At 38.1% G+C, this 21,591-nt stretch overlaps 1 protein-coding gene across 3 annotated transcripts in view; it reads left to right on the top strand.

Annotated features, from left to right (window-relative positions):
- The window catches only part of PI15 (peptidase inhibitor 15), a 29,309-nt gene extending 12,524 nt beyond the window's left edge, over positions 1 to 16,785 (top strand). For 2 of the 3 annotated variants that reach the window (XM_072852319.1, XM_072852320.1), the window contains exons 3-6: positions 6,776 to 6,894; positions 7,177 to 7,309; positions 7,459 to 7,574; positions 10,631 to 16,785. In XM_072852319.1, coding sequence (XP_072708420.1) covers positions 6,776 to 6,894; positions 7,177 to 7,309; positions 7,459 to 7,574; positions 10,631 to 10,766 — 504 coding nt within the window. In that variant the 3' untranslated portion in view covers positions 10,767 to 16,785. The remainder of the gene's footprint in view (positions 1 to 6,775; positions 6,895 to 7,176; positions 7,310 to 7,458; positions 7,575 to 10,630) is intronic. The other variant, XR_012040847.1, reaches the window with a different exon arrangement.
- The last annotated feature ends 4,806 nt before the right edge of the window (positions 16,786 to 21,591 follow it).

The following is a 21,591-nucleotide window of genomic DNA, read 5'->3' as shown; positions in this document are numbered from 1 at the left end:
ATTCTGAACTTTAAGAACAACTTACAAATGGGTGTGATTCCAGGTGACGGTATCAGTCATTCTTTCTCAGGTGGCATCTCTAGTGGGGGCAACTAAAATATTAGTTTTCAATTTACCTTTTCAGATCTAAAGATATTACTGGTTTAAGTAAATGTTTTACTTGGGAGGTATTCTACTGCTTGAATCAGTCCTTTTTGTCTACCTGTAAGAAAGATGAAATAAACATTTTACCTGCATGTACTTTATTTTTACTTTTGAAGTAGTGAGTCATCAGAAAAAGACAATGTAACATCACTCTTAAGGAAAGTAAGTGCAGTAAAGTGTTGACAGATCTTACTGATGACTTTGGAAGAAGCCAGTAATTGCTGTCTGTGGGGAAAAAAAAATCATGGCATGTTTTGCAGAATTTACCAATCAGATCATAAATCTGAGGATAGGTATCAGCAACATGGAAAGTGAAAATTATGAATTGTATTTCTTTTTTTCTTTGACAGTGTGTTGAAGAGATGTAATAGAAATGGATGTCCATTTTGATATTTATAGAGCAGACAGATTTTTCTTCCATTTTAAAATTATGAAATGTTGAAATTCTGCTTATTTTTCAAATAGTGAGGAGATATCCTCTTGCAGAAATGGGAAACAAGTCATTAACATATTCTGGTATACATAAAAGCAATTTAGGAATACAACAGTTTTACACTTGCAGGGGTAGGGATTGTCTGTTTTTAAGAAAAGCGTCCATCAAGGGTCTATGTGAGGTTCCAAGACATTCGTCCTTTCCTTTCTTGACTTTTGTTTGCCAGTTTTGGCTGGTGATACTGCGGATGATTTATAACATCCCAGAACTCATTTGTGTCACTCAAAATATGAGAGAAAGCCTTGACAGACAAAGGAAACCTTCACTCTCCTCTCTTTTTGCTAAATGTTTAAAAAGTTCTCTAAGGCAATGAGAAACCTTAAGGCATGTGATCAAGAAGCTAAAGTAATAGACATACATGGCCACTTCTGTGATTGACCTTTTTCTCCTATTTCAGCAAATTATGAAATTAATATTCATTACATACACTTATATTATATATTATGTTTCTAGCTCTTCCAGCTATGGAAAAATCTCAGAAAATGACCTGATGTAGCGTTTTCTCCAGGTGTTGGCATCCTTTGGGTGGCCAAGCTGAGCTCTGGGAGACACGGACTGCTTCCTAGAGCCCTGTGGACTGCAAACTGACATCTCACAAAGTCAGCTTGAAACCCGGTGTTTTAATACTGGTTCCAGGCAGAAACGTTGTGGTGCCTGTGTTCGGACCATCTTACTGAGACAGGTTAATTTAAGGAAAAAACACAGTCATATCATGAGCTTCACTGATATCCAGAGGTCCTGAATCAGACCTTACACAAGAAAAAGATTTAGTTTCCTAACCTTTATGTAATTACACAGTACAAATATTATGAAGCCAGACTAAAAGGACTCCAACCTGTTATGCAGTGAAACTGAGAGGTGCACCAATGAAAATGGAAGGTCCTTAAGGAGGGTCTGACATTAACTATTTCACCTAGTCACACTGAAGGCCTATAGTGAATTTATGTCCCCTGCTTTAATAAAGGTACAAATCCCAAATGACACTGTTCCTTGATACCATCAAAATCCGAAGGCCTGATGTTTCTTTAGCACCAGTGATGGGCTCCAGACCCTGAGAACACTGCTTTGAATCCCTCCTCTGTTTTAGTCAGTGTAATTTAACCATGACTTCATATATCCATCATTGACAGATGTTGTGAGCAAAGTTTGCATGTTCAGGCTGTGCTAATAGATGTTGCAGCAGTGCATTTAAAACTAGGAATATGAAAATTCTTACTTTTCAAGTAAAATTACCACAGGGTAAATGTATCCAGAGTAGCAGTATGTTTGCAGTAATACATCAGTCCTTTAGAAAGTTTGCAGTAAGAACAAGTGATTCGGATTAAAAGCGCTCCATTTAATTTGTTTTGGTAAACTTGTTCAATGGTTCAAAGTAGTGAGGTTGCTGTCTGAAGTACCTTGTTGCTTTCAGCTTTATCTCCTGTTCTGCAACAGGGTTTGCCCCTTAAGATGTGTGTTGAGCAGGGTGTCAAGAGAAAGCTACTCCATTTGAATGATTGATATTAGGAGTACAATTTTGACTGTAATGAGAATGAGCAGAACTGTGTTTCTAAGTTCAAATTATAGTTAAAAATGGTTATGTACATCATTCCTCAAATTAAAGCATAGCTATCAATGTAGGAAGGGAACAGCCAATTATTTTTCAATGAATGTTGTGGACAGATCTTTGTAATATTGTAGTTGCTTCTCTTTTTCTTCATCGTAATGTTTGTTCAGCTTCACCATCATTTTAATACCTAAGAGTATAGTTGTGACCAGGACCTCCTGTTCCAACAAAGCTGTTCCAACAAAGAACAAAAGGGCAACTTCATCCTTTCTACATATACATTACCTAAGAACAACTGAGAGACAGCTATAGAAAGGAAGGGTATGAGGCAACTGTGACCCACAACATTATAAGGCTTCCCTTGGGGAAGGAAGCTCGCTTTTTGGGCTTCAAGGAATTTCATTCAACATTAAAGAGATTTCATTTTACACTCCATTGCTTATTATACATTATAGGAATAAAAGAATTTATTTTACTATTTGTTTACAGAGTGAAACAAACAAACAAAAAACATCTTGGGGGAAATTCTGGCCTCACTGGCAAAATTCCCACTGACTTTATTAATGCTAAGATTTTAGTCCTAACTCAACCAGCATGTGCTGTGTGAGCGCAGAGAACACCCCAGAGCTCCTCATAAAGCCTCATAAAGTGGTCTCTGGTGTTGAAACTCCCCACGTAGAAGCACTGGCCTGTTCCCTGTGTTCAGTCCGCTTGACAATTTTCAAGTGAAGTGTAGTTTTGAAGTGTAGTTTTGCAGGGAGCGGTGCAGAGAGCACAGTCAGACAGCTTTCTAGGAAAATAATCTTTGGCTGAGGAAAGAAAAATAAATTGGCCAAAAGGATATTCACTTCAAGTTGCCAGTGGAAGTGTGGTGAGACGCTTTAACTCTATCGCAGCTCAGTTAGACCCAGTTGAGGAGTGGGGAGGGTTTCCATGCTGGATCAAATCAGTGATCTGGAGAGTTTGGGGAGGGATCTTTGTACTGGGTGGGAGGAAGGTGACTGCTTCCCCAACTACTAACGACCTAGTAAATGAAGATTTGCTATCCCCAGGGAGAGAATAAGCACAGTTTGGCACTGGGAGTTTGCATGATTAGCATTTGAGGATGAGTCACGTCCTCAGATCTTGACCCACTGAGTATGCAAGTCTTTGTCCTTTTTCCCTTTTGCAATTTTGTGTTCATGTCAGGCAGCTTTCTCTAACATGTTTAATAGAAACACTGGATTGGCCATCATTTCAGAGTTTATAGTTTTGTTTATCATAAACAATAATTTGGTTTTTTACTCTTTGCTAATTACCTTGAGCTTTTTAATTCCTCCTCATACAGAAACTGTCCCTCTGGCTTTCAAGTTACTTCAGTTTCTCTTTTTAGGATATTTTTCTATTTCTTTATGTGTTATTTATCTATGTACAACAATGAAGCCTCGTGGGTTCAAAAATCTAAATGTCTTTGCCCTGTTCTCTTACATGCCCAAAACAGGGGACTGAACTGAGATACAAATTAATACAAGTGTGGACTCAGGATCAGACTTCTTTTGAAAGGGGTGAACTAACAGTACAGTCTCTTACAGTTTAAAAGATTTTAGGTAATTATGAGATAATAATTTTTCCGCTTCAGCCTATGTTAATTATTTGCCTTTTCTCATGGAGATGATCTAGAGCTAGTCCTAGAGGGACTGAGACCACCTTTTCTTCTAGGAAAATAAAATAAAATAAAATAAGGAAGGTGAAGCATTTCATCTTCTCCCATGAAATACAAAAGATTTACATAGCAGGAGGGGAGCCTCTAAAAAGGCTTTTCACCAGCCTGCTAATGAAGGAAAGGAGGAAATTAAAAGATGCTGCATATGCTCCCCTTCCCTTTATTTCTTATTCAGTGGTTATTTTCTTTCTCTTTCTCCTTCTCTCTTTTTTTATGTTTGCAAAAAATTTCGTATGTCCAGAGAGTGGTCAAGAGTGAATAGGTAATGGAAAGCAGAGCACACTGTATATCACAGTAATGCTTACCTGCCAAACCCACAACTTTTTAACTGAGTTTGAAGCAACCCCCTGAAACTTTACCAATCAATGCTGCAGATGATTCCTGAGAACCAGAAAATGAAGCTGAGGAGAAATTAAAGTGGACTGGCAATGCGTTCACTGTCCAAGGCAGGGGCCGTGCCTTGTTTAGAGAGGGCATTAATAGTGAAAACCTAATCCAGTCTCCACATTTCTTTCAAACACCTAACATACTATTTTGTGAGGCAACGAAAATATGCTGGGTGGAAATCAGGAGCTCGGTGCTATTTGTGCAAATACAGTACACATTTAGATTATTGTGGGACTGCAGCCAGGTCACTTGGGAGCAAGCACGCAAACCTCATGTTCAGCCTCCTGGCAGGGAGCGCTCGTGCCAGAAGCATGATTAATCCCAGCAAAGGAGGGTGTTTATGGGGTGTCACAGTCCTGGCGGAGCTGCCCCTTATGGATGCACACCAGGCAGCTGTGTCTGGACCCAGCCGCTGGATCCATGTGCTCCTCCGTTCCCCTGGGCTTGGGCAGGCTCCAAACGCCGACTGTGGCCCTGGCCTCTCAGGCACACTTCCCCAGCGCACTTTTATGCTTGTACCTACGGTTGCCCCCTCTTTAAGCCCTCTTTTTCGGACCACTGATGTACCACAGAGATTATAAAGGGTTATTTTTATGCTGGCCACACACAGCTAACATCAGAGATACAAAGCAGAACAAATGTCTGTACACAGTTTTCTTCCTCCTTGGCCCTGGAGCATTTCCTGGGTTTTGGATGGTGCCATAGCAGCCCCAGGTCCTCTCTCGTACCCTAGTGCTCCAACTTAGCCTTCTCTTCCTAAGTTATAGACTTATCTCTAACTCCTCTGAGAAACTACCTTCATTTTTCAGAGCTGAAGTCAAAGTATTCCCTAGCTTGAAGACCATTCCTTCTTGGCATGCTTCTTCCTAACACTTCTCTGCTTTGTCCTTTTACTGGCAATTTGCTTTGACTTTGTTCTGGGACTTTTTACAAACAGGTGTAAAGTAAATCTGCTCTGCTTTAAGTACCATCCATCTTACTTTCCCTAAGGTGGTTGCACTTGAATGGAAGATCATTTGCGTTAAGGGTTCATATTGATCTCTGTTGCACTTCTTCAGCTTTAATCTAGGAGGTACCTCACCCACTCCATATTAGCAAAAGCTTGATTCAATGATACAGCAATTTCATACAAATTAATAAATTTCGTCCTTTTCACTTAGAGAAATTTCACAAACTACCAGACAGAGTCACGGCGTGAATTACTGTCCTAGTCCATGATCTGTGGTTAGTCTTTTCACTCCGTAGGTTTGCAAAATTAAAACTATGAATTCAGTGTTAGAAATCACTATTAGCTCATAGAACAGAAAATATTTGTGATGTGGGCCACCTTATCCTTTGATAAGTTTATTTCTGACTTTGCCTCTTATTTTATACCTCAGAGAGCATACTCTTTGTTTCGTAGCCACTCAAGATTGATGAGTTTGGGTTTGTGTTTAAAAAGCTGCGATGGGCTGGGTAGGCAATTTTACCACATTCTGCTCCTGACTTTCTACCTGCAATTGACTAAAACTGTCCTGCAGCAAAACACTCCACCCGGGGTATTCAAAATGCACATCTAGTTCCAGGATCTAGAGCCTACTTGGGTATCAGTCAAACACTAAGATATACTAGGATTTGTGTGTACTTGTAATATAACAGTGAGATATTCTTTATCTGGAGCTCCAGTGGTGCAGTAGGTTCTATTGCTGATATCTTCATTATTGCTGAGGCAAGCCCATTTGCTGTGGAGAACACAGTGGCATTACAAATCAAGCATGTAAGTGAGCAGGGAAAGAATATAAAGGAGACAGTGTTTAAGTTCACTTGTCATGTTCCTGCCATTAGAATAGAACTTAAGAAGTCAAATTGTCTCTTCTTACAGAGCTGTTATCTTTTGATTCCAGGCAGGGAGCAATGTCAGCTCCCATGAAGAATAAAATGGTGAAACTCACACCACACCTGGAAACTATCCATAGTCTTTGCCTTTGTGGAATCCTTTTCCTTGACCTTGTGGCCTCAAATATGAAAAGCTACCACACACACTCTCTCTGGCTATAGATACTTCTGAGATCCTATTTCAAATGTGTTGGGGTTTTGTGGGGTATGTAATACCTGTGCTGAATTATTCTTCCCTGTGTGCCTCTACTTCGCTTTAACTTCCATCTGAGTCCCATCCAATGTTTCACTCCTCTCCACACATGGATCTCATCAACAGAGAAGGAAAAATGGTAGGGGAATGCCTGTTCAGGGAAGGGCTTTTCCAGAAAAAAGGGAGAGATCTGAATACTTGGCTTCCTCTGATGATGTGGGCGGGAATTCTCTCCAGCGTTAGGGCAAATCCTGTTAGATCCTGGACATGCTGCCCCACAGTTTTCTGAATTCAAGAGCTCTCTGCCTAGGTTACAGATCTGATGTATTATGACAGTATATTTGTGACTTAAGATACTTGCTTCTTGTGTTGTTGCACTGTGATCGCTATTTGGGTTTTTTCTGTTCTACTGCTAAGGATATTTTATTTTGTCAGGTTTGGGATGAAACTCTTGCCAGATCTGCAGAGGCTTGGGCTGCTACATGCATTTGGGACCATGGACCTTCCTACTTACTGAGATTCTTGGGCCAGAACCTGTCTGTAAGAACGGGAAGGTAGGCAGATACCCTACAAAACAGTTATTTTGTCAGCCTTCGAATAGCCTTTGGGATCCAGTTCTTAGACTGATGCAAGTGTCATCCAGTATTCTAGCAATAATTGATATCCATCTATGTTCATTTGGTTTAAGAGTATTATTGTTTAATACTGTGCCCCTAGTGATGCATGGAGAAATGTGTATTTAGGTGACTTGCATCAGAGGGATGAGCAGCAGAGAGTTCCAAAATACCTAAATCTAAAATGATGTGTTTTTCTTTCTGTCTTTTAAACAAACCCAGGTATCGATCTATTCTCCAGCTGGTAAAGCCATGGTATGATGAGGTGAAGGATTATGCTTTCCCTTATCCTCAAGATTGCAACCCCAGGTGCCCCATGCGATGTTATGGACCCATGTGCACCCATTACACACAGGTTATATAAATTACATTCTTCTATTCAAAATCTACTGTCCAAAGCTGGACTTTTCTGTGATGTATTTATAGCTCTCTCTCAAATAAATGTATATATATATATATATTTCTTTTCAAATTGGACTTCACCAATAATAAATATTTATTCAGATGGTTTGGGCCACTTCCAATCGTATAGGCTGCGCAATCCACACATGCCACAATATGAACGTCTGGGGATCTGTTTGGCGACGAGCTGTTTACTTGGTATGCAACTATGCCCCAAAGTGAGTTGCTTTCTTTTAATATTGTTTATTTTTATACTTCATGCATGTTTTGGTCCTCTCATAGGATTGCTTACTCCTTTTTCTGCAGCTTGACCTCTATTTGTGCTTTTTCTGTGGGCTGCTCCTTCATTCTAACTTTACAAATGAACCTACAGAAAATGCATGACTTTGGTATACAAGAAAGAATGGGAAATAAATAACTTGATGTGTATGGAACAAAACCAAAAACTTGTTTTCTGTTATTGTTGTTATTATTATTATAATTCTTTTTGTCTTCCTGCTTTGTGCTGACTCCACTTTACTTTCAGTTCCTTATTTCTTTACTCTGTTATATATATTCATGGTGAGCTAGACTTCTTCAGGTAAGCAATCCCACTGTAGATCGGACCCTTCATTTAGTGTGAACACACGTTGTTGCCCACAAGATACCTTAGCTGCATGCATGCATAAGGGACCATGCTGCGTAAGGGCATCCATAGCATAGGTTTCCTACGAAGTCCATCTACCTAAGCTCAGCGTCTACAAATCTCATCTTGCCTTCCATATTAGGGTCCTTCAAAGCATAGGTCATAGACACCCATAGGTGGCCCTATATCAGGTAGCTGTGCAGAGATCTGTGTTAGGTTGAAATGAAGAAATGAATTTTCTCCCAGCGTTTCCTAGACGTGATCCCAAGCTTACATCTGGGTGCAGAATGAATCAATAAAATGTGGCTCTGGAAGAGCTTCGATTTGAGGTCTGGTTTGGACCAGTGCTTCAAAAGCAGCATGGACAGTGTAAATGGCTGGTTTTTCTGACTGTATAATATTAGGCAAAGCCATAGTTCTGTACTTAGGAATCTAAGTATAATTAATTGAGCATGTTTTCCACAAACTCTCAGTGGCACAGGTCCATTTATGGTAAAGGATATGCAAGAATATGTCATTATTCTAGTTGTTACATGAGTAAAAGAATTTTTAAAGATTTTGCAACTTAAAAAAAGATAAGCTTTAGTAAGAAAACTTACTTGGAAAAAAAACACCTTTGGAAATCAAGGAGATTTCTCTGTCCTTTTGCCTTTCATATCTACTAGAAAAGCATGGTAAGAAATGAATGTGAGGGAGCAAAAATCAGGCAGCAAAAATTGTATCTGACTTTTAGCTCCACAACATGGACAAGGTGAAATCAAAGTTTATATGAGAAACCCAAATATTATTTTTATATATCTCCATTTGAAAAAAATATTAAAACTTACAAACCTCCTAGAATACATCTCTCATGTTCATACATAGGAAAAGAATGTTTTTATACATTAGGCATTGTTGAAAACTGATGCTTTGTTTGTGTATCAGTTAACAATGAATTAACGACATTTTATATTTTCTCAGTCTAAAAATCCCACTGTTTCTCAAACAGCAAAGCAAAGCCTGGAGTTACAAGCTTCTTTGCTGGATGAGATTTTTGAGTAGACCTTTGATTCATAGGTGGTAGAATCGGGTTTTTCACATTTACTTCTTGCACAGTCACAAAAAGGATATTGAGTGGTCTTGCCTGGCTTAAGTTTATATTCCTAAGAACTAATTTAGTTGAGTTAAGGACATTGGGCTTAGAGTCCTTGGGCATACATGTAGAAGTTTTTTTGCCAGTTAATAAAGGCTGTGTCCTTCTGAGTAACCAGCACATCAGAAACTCCTCTGAAGAAGAAGGGAGTGAATATTACAGCCCCGACTCGAGTTATTAAGATTGGAATTTGGCAAAGATTTAGGATTTAGAACTCCAATAATTTTCACTGATGCCAGCTGAAAAATATCTATGCTTCTGAAATCAGGAAAAAAAAAGTTAAGGAGGATAATTCCAAAGTTTAGAAAGGCCCTGCACCTGGTTATCTAATGGACTCACACAACTCAGCCATGCATTGCATGGAAAATGAAGCAGAAATCAGCTTTCAGCAAACTCTTTCTGGATTTCCATATCTGTTATCAAACTAAATATATTTCCTGAGCACTCAGTCTGCTGTACCCATTTGGAAGAGAAGTAGGAATGAGCAAATTATTTGAGAGATTCCTACTTTCTTCCAAGGCACAACCCAGACCAGGGCTTTTGATCCAATCTTATTGGCTGGGAGGTGGGGGATGAGAAAATGTTTCATAAATAATTGCATTACTCACTGCTATACCACGTCACATGCAAACTAGAGGAAAGTTCTCTGCTCAGTGAGACATAACATTTAAATAAAAATCTAATTTTAACTTACTTTCTGCATACATCATGAGTGTTACATGAATCACTAAAAGCCTGGGGTTTATATAAGCATTTAAAAGTCTGGATGCATTTTTCAGATGTTCCTAGATCTTTCAGAGTTACCTCTTTTCACATGACCACTCTCCAGACTTGTACCCCTTTCCCCCCGGGCTCTGTTACACAGCTCTATTCACCAGATGGGAGCCCTCCTCCTCTTCCCATTAGCACCTATGAGACCCCTACAAATGCCAAAATACAGTTCTTTTTAATGCATTACTGGTGCAAATAGTTTTCATCTTCCCTTTTCCCTAACTATGAATTCAGCCTCAGAGCTTCACAATGTGGACCTAGGGTAGTGCAACCTAAGAATAAGATTTTGCTCAGTTTGTTTTTCCACCTTCCAAAAACATGCTTTTAAGATAACTGCCAGACAAAAAAGTGCTCAAGAAAAACCTTGCACCAATGCTTATGTTGCTAATTTCTCATAAATATAGCCCTCTGGTAAAAAATACTCTGTCCCAGGCTTGGAGAGTCAAAAATTACTTGGCTGTAGCAAAAGCAAGAAGACTGGGACTTTACCGTAGAGACTAAAGGATATGGAATGGACCACTGGCCTGAGGTGACATGGTCATTCTCCTCCTGGTTTTGGGGAATCAGTAGATCAACGTTTGTCAGTAACCTACAGAAATATATTAACGTATATTTTCAGTAACAGGGCATTTACAGGATATCACTGAAGACATTAACTTTAATCACTCAAAACAAGTATGGTTAATGATTTTTTTTTTCTTTCTTTCTGAAATTACTAAGCATTCTTTTTCCTTTTCTATTTTCAGGGGCAACTGGATTGGAGAAGCACCATATAAAGTAGGAGTCCCATGTTCGGCTTGTCCTCCAAGCTATGGAGGTTCTTGTACCGACAATCTTTGTTTCCCAGGAGTGACATCAAACTACTTATACTGGTTTAAATAAGTTAAGGTTTACACTATTTTAAAAAAAACATGGATGAGTAACAAGAAGCTTGTATATTGAATTTTGCACATATTATATATAGAGAGATATTGTAATAATACTCTGAAGTTTTCTTTTTGTATGCTTTTGTATAATTAGCTTTCAAAATATAGTATAATTTGGTTTTAACACTTTGGGATTTAAGACTCACATTAACCCTTTTAGATTAACATTTTGTTAAAGGAGAGCAAACTAATTTTCACCTTAGCAAGTGTAGCTTCCTGAAGATTAGGTTCTATTAAAAGCTCATTAAAAGATAGAATATGTCTTCCTTTTAAAAATAATAGCTCCAGAAAGAGAAGGGTCATTGTTTAATACTGTGCTTTAAAAATGGAGTGTGACGTGCAAAGCAACAAATTGTCCTCATGCTCCCAATGGTTCCTCCCATTTACACCTGTGCTTTCACCTGCAAAGTCAATGGGACTCTGAGCAGAGGAAAACATATGTGCAAGAGAAACTGCAGGATATTACCTACCTCATGCACAACATCAATTCATTTATGGCGTTCCAAGAGTTCAGCACACGGCTGCTGCTATCATCAACGATGCCTGTGTGCAGACAGGAAAATTAGAGAGAATGAGGAACCACACTGGCCAAGATGCAGTGGCTGTTAACTCACATGCCTAAAGTCTTAACTAGATAGAAAGCTACATCACTTTAAATATACTGGTATAATAACACAGCCTAACTCTACCTTCCTGTGTTTCTGAACACAGTCATAATGGTATAATGGTGCTTTGCAGCAACATTATATTTATTCTTGTATTATTCAGTATATTTATTCTTGTACAGGAAGGTAAAGAAATATATTGCTACAAAGCAACATATATCAATGCATGACATCCATAGTGTCTTTTACACTATAAGTTTGCCAGTATATGTGCTATCCCCCTGACTGAAACTCAGCCATGTGAAACTTTCAAGGAGAGATCAGATGTAAAAGTAGATAAGAGGATTTCCAAATAAAAGACATGAGGCGACTTTAAAATTTCATAAAGATTTGTGACAAAAATTTCAAACTTCTAAAGCAATTGGCAGTGTCCTTTAAAATATATTGCGCTATTTCCTGAAAATATCTGAATGAATTAAGAAAAAAAATATCTGTTTATTCATACCTTTCCTGCCAAAAACTGAACGCCTTATGGGTGCTTATTAGAACATTTATAAAGAGGACCTACACTTTAAGCTAGACTATTATACAAGTAGTTTTCTTGAAAAACAGATTATAAAAAGGAGGAAATCGAATGTCTGCCATAACTACTGTGTCATTGAAATAGCCTCGAGTTTTGGCTTTATATTACAGGGCAGAATGTACTCCACTTTAAATATATGTGTTTAGTCTGCTTGCACTGCTACATTTAGACCTCTGAAATTTATGAACTTTGAAAAGCAATACTGAGTAGAGCAAGCAGAACAACAGAGGATAATTTCACTAGTGCTACATATGTATGTGTCTTTAAGTCACTAACTCAGTCCTTTCGAGGGTGTTTGAGAGAGTCTGTCACCAGAATATGAAGTATCACATGGTGATAAAAAAAGAAAGATCAGAGTTTGAATTCTTCATGTTAGTTATTCTTTTTCTCCAGCAAGATAGCTGTGTGGGGGGAATGGGCTCTACAGTGTATGAAACGTAACAGCCCCCTTCCATGTATCCATCATCTGCTCCCTCGGAAATGTCAGCAACTGATCTGTGGCTCTTCAGACATTTCTGGTTAGTGACACTTCTGTATCTGACAGGACAATAACTAGACAAGTATATTGTCTTAAAATGTGTCTATGTTTTAAAAGAACAACACTTGTAATACTGTACTAACTTTTATTCTAACAGTTACAATATAAATGGTTTTCCTTTTGGTTTGAAAGGGGCTTGGACTTGGACAGTGCTCAATCAGTCAAACACTTGTCTGAGTAAAATCCAGTCCTGTTTTGGGAGTGAAACACAACCTCTTTGCATCATCTATGTACACACTGAAAGAATTCAGTGAGACAAAACTACTAGGTGGGTCACTAGCCCTCAGCTAGCCCAGTTTTTGACAAAGATGCATGGGACAAACACATTTTTGTCCTGCATAAGAAATCTTCTTTAGAGGTAAAGACAGCACGGTTAAAACAGTGCATCTAGCAATTTTCAGAATTTTTATTCTTTTTTTAAATACAAGATAGGAAGCAGAGCATAAGCAAAAGTTCAGGTTAAGCCGTGGAGCCTACAACAGTAGGTCTAACAATAAATGACTATGCACTTTGGAACTTGCAACTTGTATGTTGTATGGTACACTTTCCAAACAGGACTAGACATTGTAAATTAATTTATAATTCTGTAATTCAGCTGAAATTACTATAACGGGTATATATGTTATCGTATCTGTTACTTTTTAAGTTGCTACAAATACCTTGATTTTGTGGAATATTTTGTTTTCTGTGGATATAGGAAACTTTGCTTTTAACAAATAGGTATGCAGGTTTTTTCACAACATCCCATAATGGTGCTAGGGATTAACTATTGTAATCACACTGTAATTGACAGCAGCAAAAAATTATCTGGGTATAAGCTATTTCATACAAGCAGCTCCTGATAAAACCAGCCACAAGCACTCAAGCATTAGCTGAATATTTTTCATTGAACAGAGAGGATTACAGCTCATCAGATATTTGGTTACCACACAAAATTTGCCCTTCCACTCTATTTAATAAGTAGTTTACTGAAGGCCTTTCTGTATTACCTATTTGAATCGCCCCTATTTCTGTCATCTTTTTTCTTTTGGGTTGGGTAATGACAATACCAGTAAAGCTCTACTTTGATTGCCAGTGTCAGTGCTGCCTGATTGTTTACCTGACACCAAGTGCTGCTAGAACAAAAGTACTGAAACTTGCGGAAGACTTCAGATGTCTTTGGCAGTATATCTGCTCTGACACATGCTGACAAAAATTCTTGATGAGTTCAAGGTTATGCTGAGGCAAACTACCCCCAGCTGCTGTTCTTGCTAGCCTTGAAGATTTGTACTAATTCCTTCTGAGCAGAGTGGTGTGCCTTTAAAGACAGAGAAATTAGCTCAGACTTTTGTTCTGTTCTAAATATAAAATTATGAAAGTATACATACACTAAAATATGGCTAAAATATTTTTGTTAAAAATACTGCGAGAGGCATAAGAGTAAAAATGAAGTAATTGATATCATTAATTATTGAGTGCAGTTGTTTAGAATATCTGCTTGTGATTTTTTGCCTCATTTAAACATCTAAGATGTGGGTAGCAATTGATACCTTTTGGTGCTAACCTGGTGCTGAAGTTATATGTTATTTTTGTGGAAGATGAGGTTTACTTCCAATATTACCATATACACTCCAGTGTTTGTGAGATCTTTTTCAGCTAAGTATACTGTAGTATACTGAAGTATCATTTACTATCGCTAGGCCAGATTTGCTTTCAAAGTTCCTTTTTATGGTTGTTTCAGGCTTTAATGAGACTTACGTGCATCAGAGAGGAAAATGTATTCCTGTTCAAAACCAAAACAAACAGCACCCTCCCCTCATCACAACAGTGAAGTGCCTGTGGAACAAATTATGGGGAGAGTAAGACCTCTGACAGTCATGACTTCAGACTGATGCTGAGCAGGTTTTAGCGATCCCAAATCCTCTCTCTGGGGTAATAAATGACTTTAGAAAATCTGGACTTGACCTTGCACACTTATCCTTGGGAAGCTGTGTGTTCCTCTTCTCTGAGATCAGTTTGTTCCCCTCTGAATTCAAGATGAGTTGGATCGGGCCTCAGTGAAAACCATGGGAGGTTTAACATAACTTTTGCAGGAGTGAGAAAGTTGGATTCCATGAGAGCTTTACGGACAGCAAACTTAGACATCATGTGCTATCCCCTACTAACACTGGGAAATACCACGGGACTCTGAAAGAGGAAACCTCCCAGAGCAAATGTGTTCTATACCACAGCTGGGACCCAACAGAAATAAATACATCTGTATCTATATCCATATCTATGTCTGTAGATAGATGGATAGATAGGTAGATAGATATATCTGTTTATATGATCTTCAAGGATCAGGTTGCAAGCATGGATGCCCTCTTGTGGTTGAGAATGCCAATATATTTGTTTGATGTCATAGGAATCCAAAAGGTTTTAGGATTTTTTAAAAACAAGCACATGCAAATTTAGTTTGTTTCCTTTAAAATTTTTGGCCTTAATTTTAAAGACACATGACTTTGTCCGTTTTCTCTGAGAAATGAGGTCCATTGCATAACTCCACCATTTCTTAGTTTTATGTGATTTGTAAGTACAGAACTCAATCACAATTGTATTGGCTGTCGGTAACCTATCATACAAAGTTTTATGAGTATGAGGTAAAACAGAACTATTCAGATGTCAGAAGAATTTTTAGACGCATTAAATCAGATATAGTTATTGAAAAGCAGGGGGTGCGATGCCTCATTACTCAGATACTAAATTCTAACAACTCCTAATAAAATAAGAGTTTTAAAGGCCCAAATTGCTGTTGAAATTTGCCCATTATTGCTACGTTTTCAAGACAAAACTGTTGCTTTCCTCATCCATAATGAAATGATCTCATAGAATCCAAACACACAGCATTTTTATGGTGCTTTTTATAAATGTGCAAAATAGAAAATTTGTATGTTTTGGTTGTCAGATCATAATTGGTCTGATGGTCTCAAGGTGCACAAACCTTCCCATTTGGATTCATAAGGAGAACATTAAACTTCTGTCAATAGTAACTTGAAATAATCACAGCCTTCTCAAACTGCTTTCTTTCAACAGAAAATAAATTGAAAATCAAGAAAAAAGACAGCAAGAATCCATCTGGTTAATTCAACAGATGGGCAACAGCCCATATGGTTAATTCAAGAAAAAAAAAAATCATTACTAATGATAATTTCAAGACTTTCTTGCTGCTTAACCTTCATTTACTGAGTTTCCCTCAGGATATTTTTATTTTCTGTGAGAGAAGAAGCTTTGGCTCATATTACAAGGCAATGCATTTTTAAATTCACACAAGTTAATGGAACAGACATAAACTTTTGATAGTTACCCCCACTCTGCTGAGCTCCCCTGAGTGTGAAGTGTGAGAAAACCAGACTGAAATGGTTGCAATTCAGTATTATCTCCTTGTCTTCTGCCAAAAACCAAAATTCAGAATGGAAAAAGATTTTATGATTCCTCCAGCTTTTGGCACCTTATCATTTGGCAACCAGGTTGTAAATTATTTAAAAATCACTTATACTGACAAGCCATATAATTATGCTTGGGGTATTTTTGGCCAGCAGGAGAAGAGAGGGAATATCCCTCAGGTTATATATGTTTAGCTCACAACAGCAATTGTTATTCAAATCACTGGGCTCTTCATCATGCTGCAAACTCACTACAGCTTTGATACATCGTCATGTAAGTCAGGAAGCATCTTAGATACAATATTTAAGGTAATAAACTTGTTCCTTAAGAGTGAATGGTAATATTGGAATCTAATAGCTCTGAGGAGTTAAACATCTTTCTTTGTTTCATGTAGGGTGCTCTTACATAATTGAAATGGTGCTTAAAGGCAGGGTTCATTTAAGAAGCAAACTATCTACAGTTGCTTTTTTCCATATGCGATAAGGAAAGTTTTTTCTGAAGATTGAAGATATTGAGGATTGAAAATAATGACATTTCTATGCTTTCTATCTGAACCCAAGCCAAAAAAATGTTCCGTGTTTATACAGTGAAATGTCCTTCCCCCCTCTCATTATATATTTTCATAATTTCTTGTTTAGATTGTGTTATAATTGTGTGGGTGGGGTTGTATCTGGTTTTTCAGAGAAGAAAGCTTGTTGTGTAACACATCTTGCAGTTAACTTATCAATATAACATTTCTTTCATATTGTCATATGATACTATATATGTTATACCTGAGATATAAATTTGTATCCGTTTCAACTTCTAATGCTATGAAACTATAAAGAAATGTACATCATTTTGATCTATTTTGTAACATCTATGCATTTAAATAAATAAGTAAAATTATCGGTATTTACACTTGATGTTCTTTTGGGGCATCTTTTGTTGTTTCTTTTGTTGGTTTGTTCCCTGAAGAAGAAAAGTTTTCAGGGAGATAGTAAAGGGCATATCTACACTGAATTTAAATTCAGTTTTAATATATTTATATAAGTGCATATGCTTTACACCTGAGCTCCATTATATACTTGTAATCTGTCTTTATGTATCCACCTATATAGATAGGAGCCTATCTTTTGGTATTGAGAGCCTGAACTCTTCATCAGAATTAGTGGTCAGGGAATGTTCTTTTATGTGCCTCTGGCCAAGAAGAAAAATCTGAACTGTGACCAAAAGAGATACCCACAGAAAATCAGAGAGGTACCATTGTCCATTTGGCCAAGTTCTCTTCCATGGAGGGAACCGTGCTACAGTCAGAAAAAGAGTAATTCTTCAGAACCTGAGTAATTCTTCTTCCTCCCAAGGTGGTACCAAAGCTGTAAAAGCTACATTTGAAAACAAAAAGACAGAAATACATATTTAAAAGAAAAAAGGAAGCTATATCATGACGACAAGGGAGAACAGAGGGAAAAAAAGAAGGCAATTTTAAAATATTAAGAATTGGCATCACAAAAGCTATTCAAACTCTGTGAAAATCCTTGGTTCTCTTTGGTTCGTCTTTCACAACAAAACCCACTTTTCTTATAATTCAGCATGACACAAAGTCATTTTATACATCATTAATTTAGAGATTCAGCTGGGAGGACAATCTCACAGAAAATGGGAAAGAATAGAAGGAAGAGCAGATTCTTTCAGAATGCCACAATGTATTTTCTCTAGCATGTTTTATTTTTGTTTAATGACCTTGTACGCTTTTCATCACACCTGTTTGTGACACAGAAGTTCACTGAAGTTAATTTGGGATTAATATTATGTGTAATTATGAATAAATACAGCCCAAGCTGTTGGCACTCTCTGGGCAATTGTAATAGGATTATGTCAAATGTCAGTAGCTGACCAACAATATTCAGTGTTGCTTGTCTCTCCCTGATCTGAGCCCAGTACTGTTTGCACTACAACAAAAAGAACAGTGGTTTTGCCTAATTTCTTACTTCTGGATGGACTTGATTTGGTTTCTTTTCCTGTCTTCCTGTCTTGCTTCTCTCTGATCTTTCTCTTGACCTATGAATTGGTCTGCAGTTTTTGGAAAGACAATGCTAAGGCACATCAGTCCACTATATTCTTTTTCATTTTTTCTCTGTTGCCCTTTTATCTGGATCTGAGACTGAACAGAACTGACCACTGAAGATTCCCACTGATGCCGTGTCTCAGTCTCCTAGTTTTCTAATCATGGTTTCCATCAGGCCTTCACACCTTGATTTTTCACCTACAGGAACCAGAACATGGAGGAGCTGATGTGTGTGTAACTCTCACCCCGATATGGAGAGTGAATGTGGTTGGGGTGTGTGATCGCAGGTGTGGGAACTTGAAATCAGTTGCAGAGTCCATAGTTCAGACAGCATGAGGTGCTCTAAACTGTGACTTCAACAGGAGGAACTGTTGTCAGGAAGCAGCAAGTCCACATGTTATAGTGGTGCCATAGTTTGGAGTGCCTTTATGTTATTGCACAGTGGTTATTGTCAGTCTAAGAACCTCTCATATAAACTAGGAAATTCCGTTTTCTTTTTTTTTTTGAGAAAATATCTACCATGCCACCAGGGTGTATGTCCACAGGGTGGTAACCCCATATATCCACAGGTAGTCAATGTGGCATCCCAGCCATTTACAACCTAGGAGAGAGGCAGACAGCTTCCTTCTCAGGAAATCACACAGTGCCTGAGAGCCCAGTTATACCAAGTTTTTGGATTTGTCTTAGCCTCTAATTCTCCAAGTCCCCAGTAACTTTGACATCAGAGACATTAATTTGATATTCTTTTTTTCCCCCCTTTTTTTCTGTTTCTTTTATTTCATGTTAGTAACACAATAACCTGAAAATTACTCAGCCAACCAGGCAAATTTTTCCTATGTCTTTAACATAGTCCCTTAGTGTTTGACTGGGGGACCATTGTAGTAGTTGCATTCCTTACACATATGACAGGCCTTTACAGCAACATCAGGAAAATATGTAATGGAAAATAACATAAAGATTTCTCCTTAATAGATAATAGAGATTGAGAATGTATTTTCTCAACTTGGCAATGCTTATAGCTTTTTTTTGCTTTCTGTGCGATTTCATCCTGAGCTCTAGCTCCATCGTTTTGAATCCCCTTTTCATCTGAGGCAAGACAGGTTTATTTTATTTTGTCTGTGAAATCTAGCACTTGGCTTGCTCTACTGCATTTTTTGTCAAAAAAGTTTGAAAGTATGTCTGTAAGCCCAAACCTCTCCGAGGTCTTCCTCAATTTGCAGTCCATACATCTGCAGCTATGGCCTTAGAGTGCTGTTTTGCAGTCTGTTGTAGACATTGGCAACAGTGAGGTGACAGTAGTTTCAACCAACAAGGACCTTGCCTAATGATGGAAGATTTTTCCACCCAGATCACATCCAAAGTCTCCTCTGTAACTGAATGTATTGAAATTCACTTTTATTAGCAGCCATGGCATCTGAGTCTACACTTGACCATACTGCTGTACTGTAATGTAGAACAGAGCACAGAGAGGGATGTGCTAATATCCATGTAAGAGGTGAAGTATATTTGCATTATTTAAGTACCATTTTGTCTTCTCTAAACTTTTAATATCCCTGTGTCCGTTTAGGCACTGTAGGCCCCTTGGCTTGCTGCTTTAAGTCAGATTTAATTTTGGCACCATCTTTTCTGCTTCATTCTTCAAAGAGTCTTCATATCTCCTCCTTGTTTGCTAGATCAGATGTCTTGATAAATTCTTCATATTTACTGTGATCTACCTGCAGGTACTGTCATATAAACTTCTTCCCGTGTTTGCTATTTTCATTACACAGAATCTGTGTTTTTACTTTTTTAGCTTTTCTCAAAATCTCCAGCTCTTCCCATAGCTGCATTCTAGTCATCCTCTTCTTCACTCCTTCCCAGTAGAAAGTGTCACTCCTGTGTAGTATGCTGTATACCACCAGAAATTTTGTATTTCCCAGTGCAAAACGTATGTGCCAAAGAGAACTGAGATGGCAGTCTGCAAAAAAACCAGTGTCTCCCTATGGGTGTGTTGAATGTGCACAGACATGTGGTCTTTTTTCCTATGAGCAGTGCCAGAATCCTGCTGATATATCAGACATGGAAAAATATTTGGCATTAGCCATCTCCTGAAGGATTTTTCCCCTCGCAAGTAGTGGAAAATATTCCTCTTTTACATATCTATTTGATTATTTTGGGTATGTCCATAAGCAAAAATAAGCACACTATTTTCTAGTGATTATATCTATTTTATCCATTCTTCTAACCCCAGTGTAGTCACCCGGAGCTGTGTAATGTAATGCCTGGGAACAGTATAGGTCAGTGAACTGGGGGCAAGGGATGCTCCAAGAGTGGCTCAAAGAAGATGTCTTTGGCAGTCCCCGAATACTTTTATTTCCTTGCTGAACAAGGCCACATGGGCCCTGCAGCTGGACCTCATGATGATGTTGCGATGTTTACATCTCCAGAGTCTGTTTCACTTCCTTTCACAACCATATCATGAAATCTTCACACCAAAGTAGCCTTGATGGTTGTATGACAAAGCTCTAGCAAAAGGTCTGAACATAATACCTTTCGAACTGTATTGCAGCTCAAGAGCCATATGTTTCATTGCTGGTACCCTCTCTAGTACCTTTGGAATCTCAGTTTATGGTGAAGGCACTTGTTATGGGTACTCAGTTGTGGTACATCCTGGCTGGGTGATGCACAGTAGTGGAAGATCCTCCACTCCTTGAAAACAGTGTCAAATTCCTCACCTGTTTTGGACCTGCATGACCTGCTTTGTCATGCTTCCAAAGCATGAACTTTCTTCATAAGACCAGTGGAGTGACATGCTTTTAATTAAAAAATAGATGCTCTTTACCCAGGTTCTATTAAAGTTTCTATAATTACCATTATATATGCACCGCGGCATGTAATTCATCTACTCTTTTGTGGGAATAAACTCAACCCGAATTATATTCACTTATCTTCTATTACTCGTAGCTTCTCTGACAAAGTTGTGAGGAATGTTTCAGGAAAAATCGAAGCTAACTTTTTTGACTATCTTTCCTTTTATTTGTATCCATTTATTATCTTTCCATGTCAAAAAAATGTTTTAATGACAGTCTGCAATCTTTGATATATACATAGATTTTCAGCTTTGCTGGCTCTTTTCAGGTTTTTATTCCTCCATATAAGTTATTTTAATTTCTTTTTACCTTTATGCCACTCTTTTCTTCAGGTGTTTCCCAGAGGTTTATGGTGGTCAATACAGCTTTTGACACAGATAATTCCCCTCCCTCCCAACCAGGTTACCTACTTGCATTCAGACATCATCCCTCTTTTGCGTCATCTTTACAGCCTGTCACTCATGCGCTATGGATGCTGATGTCATTGGATCATCTTCGTATTTGATAACTTTGTCCCTACTGCTTTCAAGAGATCACTTTTTCTTTTTCTTTTTTTTTTTGTCTTTTTATTTTTCTTCTCCTGAGTTGGTATCTTAGTGTCTGTGGATGCTAATAACAGCTTCACAGAGCCCCGCAGAGTGGTACTTTCTGGGAAACTCTCCTCTTAAATACTGCCATTTAGGTGTGTGTACTGCTATATAAATATATAGCTATGGAGTTAAACAGCAACCCTTTGAAGTCAATGAAAGTTTTGTTC

This window comes from Ciconia boyciana, chromosome 2 (assembly GCF_034638445.1).
Source record: "Ciconia boyciana chromosome 2, ASM3463844v1, whole genome shotgun sequence".
In the NCBI taxonomy this organism is placed as follows: Eukaryota; Metazoa; Chordata; class Aves; order Ciconiiformes; family Ciconiidae; genus Ciconia; species Ciconia boyciana.
Note: the sequence above shows the minus strand (reverse complement) of the source record. Positions and strands in the feature narration are given on the sequence as shown.